Source organism: Hippocampus bargibanti, linkage group LG16 (genome assembly GCF_051943395.1).
Source record: "Hippocampus bargibanti isolate YZ-2025 linkage group LG16, ASM5194339v1, whole genome shotgun sequence".
NCBI classification, from domain to species: Eukaryota; Metazoa; Chordata; class Actinopteri; order Syngnathiformes; family Syngnathidae; genus Hippocampus; species Hippocampus bargibanti.
Window position 1 is genome coordinate 13024151 of NC_142749.1, and position 12887 is coordinate 13037037.

General features: G+C 39.7%; 1 protein-coding gene across 4 annotated transcripts in view; it reads right to left on the minus strand.

Annotated features, from left to right (window-relative positions):
• Positions 1-12887, minus strand: part of nrg2a (neuregulin 2a) — a 101630-nt gene that overhangs the window by 59415 nt on the left and 29328 nt on the right. Inside the window, exon 1 of one of the 4 annotated variants that reach the window (XM_089016465.1) lies at positions 8943-9182. The exons of the other annotated variants lie outside the window; for them this stretch is intronic. Within the exon in view, the coding sequence (XP_088872591.1) occupies positions 8943-9030 (88 nt within the window). The 5' untranslated portion in view covers positions 9031-9182. Of the gene's footprint in view, positions 1-8942; positions 9183-12887 lie in introns of those variants that run through there. 4 annotated transcript variants of the gene reach the window in all.

Here is a 12887-nt window from a genome sequence, read left to right on the forward strand (position 1 = left end):
GGATGTGATTTCTCATTTTTGGTGTGACATCTATGGGAAAAAATCAAGGTGGCAATAATAATAATAATAACAATAAATTACATTTTAAGCGCCTTTCAAAGCTCTCAAGGACACTTTACAGTCACAGACAAGCATAGGTACTATAATAAATAAAGTACAATCACAAATAGAATGCAATAAATAAAATACAATTATAAATAGAAACAAGAGAGAGAGAGCTACACAGAAAATGCAATTCTAAATAAGTGGGTTTTGAGATGGGACTTGAAGGAGGGAAGAGAATCGATGTTAAGAATGTTGGGAGGAAGTGAGTTCCAAAATTTGGGGGCAGAGCAGCTGAAGGCTCTGTAACCCATCGTGCTGAGACGGGCAGGGGGGAATACAGAGGTGGAGGGAGGAAGAGGATCTGAGGGAACGAGAGCGAATAGAAATTTGAAGAAGGTCAGATAGGTATGTGGGGAGCAAGGTTATCGATAGCCTTAAATGTATAAAGAAGAATTTTAAAGTTGATTCTATGTTTAACCGGGAGCCAGTGGAGCTCTTGGGGGATGGGGTGATGTGGTGAAAGGATGAGGTTCTGGTGATGATCCGGGCTGAATAATTCTGGATGAGTTGAAGTTTGTGGAGAGGTTTCTGAGGGACACCAAAAAGAAGTGAATTGCAATAGTCAATCCGGGAGGTGACAAGACTATGAACGAGGATAGCAGTGGTGTGAGGAGTGAGAAACGGGCGAAGACGGTTGATATTGCGTAGGTGGAAGTACGTAGACCGGGTTCAGTTATTATAGAGTTACAATGATAAACTCGAGGGCCTTTGCTAGCCTGATTGTCTCCTTTTGAAGTAGCAAAGGGCAGCTGCAGATGTAGGACAATAAAAAAAGGCAAAAAAACGGAGACTCCAGGCCTGCGTGGCATGTCAACGGCTCAACGCTCAGTAGGGGGGCAACAGTTGTAGATGTCAACACGACGGCAAGAACAAAGTGGCTAAGCTGAATTAACAATTCATGATCGAATCAACATTTCTCATTGACTTCCAGCAGTTTCGGGGAAGGGAATCGGAAGGCAAGAATCCCCCCCCTATACCCCCCTCGACTTCTGGACCAAATATCCCAGATTATTCCGCTGTTATGTCACTTCACGACATGCTGTCCAGAGACAAATTGCTGTATGAGACAGCTCCAGAAAGGATCTTTGCGTTGAGGCCGACTGAAGACAAGTCAGTGTGCTGTCTAACATCTGTTCCAAAAGATCATTTCTCAACCACAAGTAAGGAAACGGCTTTCACCAGATAATTAGCTGGTGCATCGTTTAGATATGACTCAAAGCCTTAGCGATAGAGCTACGTTGGACAAGAACAGCACATGGTTTCTTTCTCCCGCTGACTGCTCATTAGTCATCATCGCAGGCGCTTTCTTCCGGCGAGTGTTAAAAGTGCAAAACAAGCACCACAAAACCACAAAAATCATCTATCGTCCTTGATTGGGGGGTCTCAGTCCGGTGTTCTTTTTATCCACTTGGAGTTGCCATTCTCACGTTCTACATTGCTGAAAAAAGGCACAGATTAATTTGGTGAGTGACGTGGGTGTCGTTGAACAAGAGCGTACCAACAGTGGGATGTGGTTAGCTTAACTCATTTGCTGCCATTCACGATTTTTTTCGGGAATTGAAAAGTGTAACGCGGAACGCCATTCCTAAAGTTGTTTGGGTTTTGGTTTTTCTTGCTGGGGGGTGCCAATAAAGCGCTGATCAGACCTCTGGCAATGTTTTTCCCTTCCACAAGGGAGTGGCGTTTGCCTTTTGTCTATGTTAGCGCTTTGTTACAGCTTTAGCTGTAGTTAAAGCGCTATATAAATCAATGTGTATTTATATATTTTGTACAGCCGCCCCCATTTCAAGCTTAGATAACTCCAGACTCATATAACTTAGGAATTAACTTTTTTTCTGATGACAGAAGATAGTCTAAGGTTTCTTACGCCGAATTGAATGCTTATGTATTCCTAACCCTCAATATCCTGTGGGTCCAACAATTTGAGTGAAAATGACAAAACCCCGGCACTGGAGTGGAGACATTTTTGAACACATGGTATTTAAGGCTACGTATTTTAGGAAGGGATGTATACAGTACATGCTTATTTTAGCAATTTAGTGAAATATATCCATAACAATCTTGCAGACAAACATTGTCCCATATCAATTTTTTTTAAATCCATAGCAGCTACAATTTTGTGTACTTTGTGTACCTGTCGAGCTCAGCTGTCGTCAAAATGTGTAGTGGAACTGGAAATCGATTGTGACGTTTCTTGAGTTTCTTGTGAGAAATGTGGTTTCATATCTCTTATTGCTTCCCTGTTGTTGTATGACAGCACTTTTTGAGGGGGATGTGACATCAGGTGGCAGATTAGCTATAACATCTTCCAGTCACACAAATTGAATCGTTGCTTCTGATTAAATCTGATTTTTGTTTCTATTACACTTTACCCGCCAAAGAATAGAATTTGCATGCATGATCCAAATGAATCTGCTCTAATAAAATGACCTATGAAAGTCACGTGGATGTTTTGGACTGAACTCAAGGCCCGCTTTGGCTTCCAGTTCATGTTAATGACTTGCGTTCAGGAAGTGCACACGCTATTTCGGAACAGGGCTAAGTTGAATGAGCCGATTGTGACATAAACAGTGCAATGGAATAAATAAAAATTACAATAAACACTGAATAAGAGGGCATTATTCTTCTGACATTGGTTTACACTTAAAGATCAGTGATGGGACTTTGTCGGGAACGGCCATCTTGCTCGATGCGCTACTGTAATGTTTTTTGAGTTATGAAGCTAATTCCAATCATACATCAAAATCACTTTGGTGATGTATAAGTGCCGCATTGTCATTCCAGATGAGCTTACTGGAGTACCTTTGGTCAAAAGGAGTATGATGCAGCATCTTTATATTATGTGGCATAATATGAGTAAGAGAGAAGAGGAAAAAATATTATTGAATTAATGGAAATGGGTATGAAGTAACTTTAATTTGGGAGGACAACACAGCTGCCACTTTATCAGAGGCGCTTGTGGCCTCATACAACTGCCAATGGATATAAAAACTGCATCCATTTAGAGCGAAGAACTCAGATGTGTATAAGGAATTGCAGCAGCTTGGAATTGAAGCGGATTTACGTGGGACAGGAGATGTGAGGCAACCTGTTTTTGTCAATGTATGCTACAGCTTTGTGTTTGCTTTCAAAACTTAGCTTTAGCTTTTATTTAGGAGCAGACGTGCACATTCCACCATGACGTCCCTGATACACTGATAAAAAGGAGGCTCTGATCCTCTCCTCTTACATCTAGAACTGCTTCACGCAACAAAGAGGGTGCACAAAGTGCTTAAAATTGAAGATTCCCTATATCATTAGTGTTGTGACATATTTGTTATTGTTTTGGACTTCAAGATGGCGCGGCGAGAGAGGCTGCCTTTACAGCAGCTCCTGTATTTTGTTTTTCTACTTTTTCCTTTCCTCTTACGTTCATCGCTTTGCTGCTGTGAAATGTAAATGTCCCTACTGCGAGACTAATAAAGGTTAATCCAATCCTTATTATTATTACATTTTTTACTGTTTTTTACAATGCATTTAGTTATTTAAAAATCATTGGTTGAAAACAATGATTTAAAATTATTAATGATTTAAAATTAATGAGATTTGATTTATTTATTTTTGTTTTTTCACAGTTGTGAAATTGCATCACATTATTTGTTATTTATTTATTTATTTTTGTTTTTGACTTCAAGACGGCGCCGCGAGAGAGGCTGCCTTTACGGCAGCTCCTGTATTTTGTTTTTGCTTCTCTGAAATGTAAATGTCACCACTGTGAGACAAATAAAGGCTCATCTAATCTAATGTACAGTCCATTTTAAAAAACTTGAGACTCCATCGTGTTTTTTTGCTTGTCGGCATGTTTTGAGAGCGTTGCTTTGACTAAATAAACAGTTTGCACTCAGCGTGCATTAAGGCATTTTACAGGCACATTATGGCAATCGTTGCTAGCTTAGTGATGAATAAAGTCGCCGTCAGGTTTTGTTTTTTTGATTTCTCGTTCCGTTTCGCACATCCCTGCCGACATCCTCTTATTAGCATTTTTTTTTTAATCTGACTAAGTCAAGTAAGCTTCCATTTCATCTCGAAAATGTCTGGTAGGTGTTTGAACATGATAGGAAAGATCTGGCACACAATGAAGGAGGCTTTTCACCTCCTTAACCAATTATTATCGCCCCATGCACGCGCGCACACAAAAAGAGCTACCGCAACCGGATGCCAAGGTGTGTTTTTTGGCTTGACACAAGACGGATTGGTCAGAACAATTACGAGTGCTAGTAAATTGCATTTTTATTCAAGGTGGTCACACTTTACGGAAGGCGTTCCGCATGCCGACAGACGCCTCTGCGGTTTTGTTTCGACACATTGATGTCGAAGTTGATAAAGCGCCTGAGGCCTCCGATTCGACGGAAGAATGAGAACAAAAGTCACCCAGTTTTTACACCCCCTCTGGTGTCTTTTTTTGCCTTCAATCGGAACTTAGCGTTTTGGCAGCTTTGTTAGCATTCTCATGAGAGTGTCGGTTTTCGGCTACACACACACACACAAACATGCATATTGCAGCTTGAAAAAAAAGGTGTTGCGCTGTAAAATGCCCCAAACCACGTTCAACCTCTTTCATAGTCTCGCTGCTAAATATTCTGAATATTAAGGCCGCACTGAAAAATAGAGACTTGATTCCTAAAGGACAACCGACGCCTCCGGGCAAGTTGTGTCCATAATTTGTAAAATTACTTCAAATGACTTCTCCTGAGCCTATTTTACAAAGATTCCACCACATATAGCTATACGTAATTTACGTTTTAAGACTCATGCTGAATATTCAGGAAGTCTTGTTTTTGAGTTGGTGACGATACCTACCATGATGTCACGGTAGGTATTGTCACTGACCAAGAAAGCGACACGCAATGCATTTTACAGTACAGTACTTTACTTTGTTTGGTCTGAAAACTTCGTATTGATCCGTGTCGATGGCGAAATTAGAAGGAAAACACATAAGTAACGTGATGGTGAATTGTTGTGTGTTGCACCAAGACTACTATTTGATACGAGCTGACAAATTCCCCGCAGACAAATCAGCCCATTTCCAAATGAGCTAGGGCGCCATCTTGTGCATTTTCTGGGACGCTACATTTCAGTCCAGATGCCTCGGAATGACTTATTTAATTGATTGCAAACATTTATGCTTTCCTCTTCAGAACTATTTGAATCATATTCATAATTGGATGAGTAACAAGAAAGCATCTTCTCCGAATCTGAAGCCTTTGTTTTAATTCTCGAGCAAGGCAAGACGTGTTGGCGTGACGCCCCAACAAGGGGACGGGACCTTCTGAAACTGGCCATTTCCGGTTTCATTTTGAAGTAGTTTTTCGACACTAAGTCATTTTTATTGGTGTTTTTCATTATACTAAAAATATCAACCTGCGTGTTTTGGGTATTTTAGATGCTATAAAACGTTTTTCTGATGTCAGTTAGGAAACAAAAAAATGGTGTCAGTTGTCCTTTAAGTCATGGGGAAAAGTCAAGCTACAGCACATCGTGTAATAATTAAGGGATTTTTTTCACCACAAATAAAGGTCGAAGAATCAATCATTTGCGTCATTTATTAAAAAAACAAACTGAAGAACAAGTTGGGACATTGAGGGAAGCGATGGTAAAAACGGTGAACAATTTAGAGGGTGATTAAATACAATACATATGTATGTATATTGTGCTTTAGCTTTAACATTAGAGTTCAAACAATCAACTCAAATCTTTTGGGAAAGGTGGCATAAACATTTTTAACAACATTTAAGATATTTCCTGACTTTTTTTGTGTGCGTGCCTGGTAAAGCTGAAGAGACGATTGAGTTTCTTTGTGTGAGATTGACTGATTACAAATAAAGCTTCAATTGCACAATATTGCATTTTTTAACTATTCCTGTGAAACCCTTATCCCCTTTCTCCCCACTCTTTGGTAAAATTGTATCCTTTCAAAAATGTGAAAAAAGTGCAAATATAAAAGGTTGTCATATTTTTGACTGACAGGTCACTTCTTGGTTTGATTACATACAATGAGATTTGACACATGGACAGAACGCCATCCATTAAAAAAACAAAATGATGAGGCATCTCACAAGGGGAAAAAATAAATCCAATATTTATTGTCATATTGATTGAAATAATTTTTTGTTTCATTTTTTGCCCTAAATGTGAGATTGAAGGATATTATAAGTACAATGATACCTTGGGATATGAGGAAATTACAAACCGCCATTTAGCCTTTTGATTCAAGCAAAGGGTATTTGAACACCAACGGTGTAGCACCACATGTAGACAAACAATAACTAATAACTCACTGTCATATATGTTTGTACTAAGTAAAAATAAAACATTTACTACTACTTGCATCACAATGAATATCTGTCTATACATAAATATATTTGTATTTATTTTTTTACACAAAAATAAGTGCTACAAACACCTCTTTTGATTGTGTTTTATCGCTCACGGCAGAGCGACGCTGACTCGTGAATAATTACAAGGAGGCAACTTACTTATAACAGACATTAAGCGATTCGCAATCTTTTCATCTTGCATGACGCATTTCGCAGCCTGAACTCAAAAACGATGCTTATGTGCGCTATGAAGATAAACAGCACTTTGGCCGCTTCAGTACAAGTTGGATTTTGTTGGCATATTTTCATTCAAATAGTTGCCAATAATTAAATCAATCATAATGGATGAAAAAAAAACTCTGGTGGGATCAAAATGTACTACAGTAATCCCTCGTTTTTTTACTGTTAATGGGGATCAGGACCACCTGCGATAGACAAAAATCAAGGGCTATTTAACCCATTCGCTGCCAGACATGTGCAAAAATGTGTCCACTCCAGTGGCAGGGCTTTTGTCATTGTCACTTGAATTCCAGGACCCACAGAATATTCAGTTTTAGGACTACATAAATATTCAAGTCAGCGTTATAAATTTTAGACTTTCTTCTTTCGTCCGAAAAAAAAAAGTGTTAATTCCTAAATTATATGGGTCTGGAGTTATATGAGCCTGAAATGAGGGCAGCCGTCCAAAATACAAGGCAATACCACCCCCTCCTGCCCATCCTGACAGCTCTGGGTAGCTCCTTTAGCCAGAGACTATTACACCCGCGCTGCAAGAAGGAGAGGTACCGCCGCTCGTTCCTACCGACTGCTGTCAGGCTTCACAATTCCCAATGATCACATGTGAAAAAAAAAAACAAAAAAAAAACTGGACACTTGTAAATATGGGTTGTTGCAATATATCTAAATGCATTTCTTGATTCTGCACTATGTACAGTCTTGTTTATAGAACGGTTTTTGCACATCTACATTTGCACAGTATACAGTTGACATTTTTATTTTGTTATGCTTAGAATATCTTGTTTTCTATCCTTTCACTCCCACCCCAACCCCATCCCTCTTCAATTGCTGCTGTGGACTGCAAATTTCCCCATTGCGGGACGAATAAAGGTATTCTGATTCTGATTCTGATTGTGAATACATACATATTGGTTTATATAGCTCTTTAACAACCGCTGAAGCTGGATAAAAGCGCTAACATGGGAAAAAAGGGAAATTCTGCCCCTTTGTGGAAAAGAAACATTGCCAGAGGTCTGACCAGCGCTTTATCGGCACACAAGCATGGGAAAAAAAACCCAAACAAATTTCGGAATGGCGCTCTTTTTCCCGAATAAATTGGTCAATGTCAGTGAATGAGTTAATTTGTTTCAAATTATAATTTGCTAATTACTACCAGACTGTTTATCAATCTATGCCAGTAACTCGAAGTGACATGCACAACAAGAAAATGCTGTTCTATTTGTTGGCACAGAAAACCTGTTGCCGGAATAAGTCACGGTTTCCATTGAGTTTATCGGATTTTGGTTTAATCAGTCCAGATTTATCACCGAGCATGTAAAAGTGAGACTACATCCTCATTTATTTTCAGGATTAACATGTTGGCGCCCATTTTCATATGATGGCGTGTCATCTGTGCCTGGGTGGCAAGTGTTGGGAAAGACTTGAGTAAAAACATGCAAAGTATGCTATGGCGTACGTCATGAGATTAGATCTGCGGCGGCGCTGGATGATGAATGAAGATGCTCCCAGAAAATATTTTGGGTTAGATACCTATCACCATATGGAATTAAATGTTATAAAACAAAGAAGATTTAAAAAAAAAATCAGAAACTTGATATAAAAGTTAAAGAACCGCGGCATCCCATTTCACTGAAACAGGGGATGGGCTTCCCCCATGACCTGAGGTCAATCTACAGTGACATGCTGCGGCTTGCACGCAACCACTAGTGAGCAAGCACATTTGCTACATTTGTGCCTGGGAAGCTTCTGGAGTGATACTCGAACATGGAACCCCCCCCTAAAAAAATGACAGACTTTTGTAGGGCGACTCATCAGAGACATTCAAAATAGAAGCGTCTAATTTATTTAGCATCTCGAAAAGTGTATGCAGCTACACAAATACTTGTAGAGTAAAAATATCAAACAGACCCTAACTCTCACATCACGTTGGCTTCGTGGGAACCATGACGCACCAGGATGAGTCTCATTTGACATGACAAAATCATTTTTTTGAGCATTTCCCAGTCCGCAAGTCCGAAACAAAATGCTGACGCGACAAATCACGCCATTCCAAACCAGATGTGTCTCTACACGCTGTCCACACTGGGACTCCACATCCATGTGACAACCTGGCTGGAAGCTATAACAATACTTTGACAACATCAAAATCTTACTTTGACGACAAATAAATATTTTTTAACACCCCCCACCCCTACAAATCGTGCAAAAATTGACATTCCCATGCACCTTGAAGTTCATTTTTACCTTGAGTGGTATCACCCTCCTTCTCTTTTTGCCCCTTCTTACCGCCCTTCCTCCTCACTTTCTTATCTTTCCTCTTAGTCTCCGTCATGCTGCTCACAATCAAGTAAAATCCTCTCGGTTAAAAAAAAAAAGAGCACCCCAAAAAACGTAAGAAGATCTTGTCAAAAGTAAAGGTAGTCCTCAAAAGGGGGGGAGGGCGGGTGGAGGGACGTATGTCAAAGAGGACACCCGCAGACTCTGAAGCCCAGTTAGAGCGACTCTCCTCCTATATAGACTCACACCAATCAAGTACAGCAGGGGAACCACCTACTCCTCACAGCGGGGTGAGCGAGAGAGTGAGAGAGAGAGAGAGAGCGGGAGTGAGGAAGGAGGGAATAGTGAGGGAAAAATGGGAGAGGAACGAAGATGGGGGGGGGGGTCAACAAAGTGAGAGAATACGGAAGAAGGGAGGAGGCAGAGGAAGGCATTTCCCATCGCTTTGAGGCAATCAACTCTTCCCTTGACTGGATCTTATAGATAAGTGTTGGCTCCTCCAGGGTTTACGGCCAAAAAATGAGCATCAAGCAGGACACCCGGACCCTCTTTCTAGTCACCCACCCCTCGAGAAAATTCCAGTGTGGCCCATCCAAATGAAAATATTAAAAGGGGCATCCTCACTTCTTAGTAATGACCCAGTGAGACCAACTCTTTGCACTGCTGACCCCACCCAGATAACTCAAGCGGATGGGACAGGGGCTGGGGTGGCGTTATGGGGGGGGGGGGGGTTCAGGAGAGACGTCTGCCCTTGCCAATTTGTAGACAGGGTCGCAAAACACTTCACATCTGCGTCCGATTTGACACGCTTCAGATTTGGGAGATACGTGTGAAGTAGAGACACGATGGGGGGTGGGGGTGGAGGGTCAGGTGGTGTTAGTGAGGGTGGATGAAGGGGGAGGGGGCAAATGTCAGATCCCTTCTTGCAAAATTACAGAAAATCATAGTCGGTTCCCCAATCTTGTCTGTCAGAAACTACCACAATGATACCTCGGTTTAAGAACCCCTTGGCTTACCAACGTTTCAGTTTATGAATGTTACATTTACGTTTACCTTGGCATACGAACTATTCTTCGTGATACACACGGAGCTGCCACAATGACTGATGTGTCATTCGCGAACGAGCCCGTTCTCCGAAAAGAAAATGGCAGCCGGCTCGTTTTGGTCCACTATTCCCCGCCCCCAGTCGTCGGTTAAAGCCACGTGATTGGTCAAGAACGCAGCAGTGGGGGGGGGGGGGTTTACAGACAGTGAGAGAGAGAGTGAAGCCATTCTCCCAAAAAGAAAATGGCTGCCGACATTTTTTTGTCATTTATTGCGCGCCCCTAGTCTTCGGTTAAAGCCACGTGATTGGTCAAGAACGCAGCAGTGAGGGGAGGTGGTTTAAACATTAAAGAGACAGGCAGACTACAGAGAGAGAGTGAGCAAATGGATAGAAGACAGTGACATTTGGACTCGTTTCAACTTTGATATTTCAAAGGCAGAGTGTAGACTGCAAGGTTAAAATTGCCATCAATCAGGCTCCACAAATAACCTGCACTAGCAATCAGTTCAATTTGAAATGAAAAGACAAGCAAGGGAACTAGCTATTAATGATGTTTTAGTGTGTCTGCTTGCTGTTGCAATCTCACAACTTCCAAGGTGTACAACCCAGAGCTCCTTGAGACACTTTATGCAAAAAGCTATCCATTCCATCAAGCCACCAACGACCATCACAAAGGTAAATAAAACAACTTTATTATACAGTACAGTTTATTTCTTAAATTATAATACCATAACACATTTATTATACATAAAATACAGCATATTTTCTGCAGTTTTAAGGGTTAGAAAATTATGTTTTATGGGGACCTGGGAACGGATTATACTCATTTTAATGGTTTCCCATGGGAAATTAATTTTTGGGATACACATTTTTCACCTTACAGACTGTCTGGGAACCAATTAAGTTTGCAAGCCAAGGTATCACTGCACTATAATGTCACTTGTGACCCCCCCCCCCCCCCGCCCCGCCCCTTCCACCCCTCCCCCACTCAATTCCACCCCCACAGTCCCACTCGGCTCCAGGCGAGTCGCAACACGCCCCGTGGATGCACGACTGTCTTCCCTCGCAGTCCACGTTCTAGCCAGGTGTCACCGATACCCACGTAAAAAAAGGGAAAGAATCTGGACTCATTAAACAAGATGGTATCTTCCAAAACGGCGAGTAATATAAGACAGGACCTTCTGCAAAAGCGTTTGCAATACCTGGAGGGTCTCGTCTATGTATAGGCTAGCGAGAAGTAAATCGAGGCAAGCAGGGGGATGTTTGACAGAAAAAACAAGAACTTGACTGGGGTGAAGGCCAGAAAGTATTTAGAAAGAGTTGTTTATGTAATGTCTTTTTTTCGATATATGTTGGCCTTCAATGCACATGCAAACTACATTCAAGGCCGGTATGAGGCAGGATGGACTCCTTTGATCATCATATATAAAAACTAGTAGTTTAAGAGTGGTCCGGGAGGGGGGGAGTGGTTTAGGGGGGTGCGCATATGCCGAAGTAGAACTCGTCAATGCTTGAAATTGTTTCTCTTTTTGACATTTGAATCACAATGAAACCACACAATGAGGCTTCCATCGCAGTCTTGTAGCTCTTACATCATTCCCTGTGTAACAGAAAGGCATTTGCAAATTCCTATAGTAAATACAAAATGAAAAAAATATGGTATGGATTTTTTTTATTATTATTTTTTTTTTTTTCCCAAAACTGAACCAAGGAACGGTTAGCGACTTGAATGGCACAAAAATAAAAATACCCCCAAAAAATCTATACAAATATAGAATGGATTTGTTTTTATTTATTGTTTTCCGAAAACAGAAACAAGAAAAAGCGACTAAATGGCACCAAAATAAATAAATAAAATGACTAAATACAAAAAATGAAATAAAAATATACTATGATTTTTTTGGGGAATTTTTTCCAAAACAGAAACAAGGAACGGTTAGCAACTTGAATCGCACAAAAATAAAAATACTAAAAACAAAAAAAAAATTATATACAAATATAGTATGGATTGTTTTTTTTTTTTTTTTCAGAAAATAGAAACAAGAAGCAGTTAGCGACTAAATGGCACCAAAATAAATAAAATTACTAAATACATAAAGTAAAATAAAAATATACTATGAATTTTTTGGGCTTTTTTTAAAACAGAAACAAGGAACAACCGTTAAGCGACTTAATAAATAAAATTAATAATACAAAAAATACAATAACATAGAAATATACAATGAATTGTTTTGATTTTTTTTCCGAAAACAGAAAAAAGGAATGATTAGCAACTTGAATGACACCCAAAAAAAACTAAATAAAAAACATTTAAATAAAAAAAAAGCATGGAATTTATTGTTTTTTTTTGTATTTAGTAATTTCTTTTTAATTTTGGTGCCATTCAAGTTGCTAACTGTTCCCTATTTCTGTTTTCGGGGGGTCGGGGGGAAATCCATATGATATTTGTATTTTATTTGTTTCTATTTTGTATTTTTTTGTGCCATACAAGTCTCTAACCAATCCTTGTTTCTCTTTTCGGAAAAAAAAATCTGAAAAATTCCATACTATATTTTATTTTTTTTTATTTTGTTTTTTTCGTGCCATTCAAGTCACTACCCGTTCCTTGTTTCTGAAAATCCACAAAATTACGAATTACCTGTATATTTTTAGTTAATTTTTTGTATGTAGTAGTTGAAGTTCTTTTTGTAGTGCCGTAAAAAAAAAATCCACAAAATTACAAACTACCTGTACATTTGGATTTTATTTTTTTATATGTAGTAGTTCTTTTTTAGTTAAAAAAAAAAGATATGGAATTTATCAGACTTTTTTTTTAATGCCATTCAAGTAACTAACCGTTCCTTATTTCTGTTTTCGGAACGGTACAT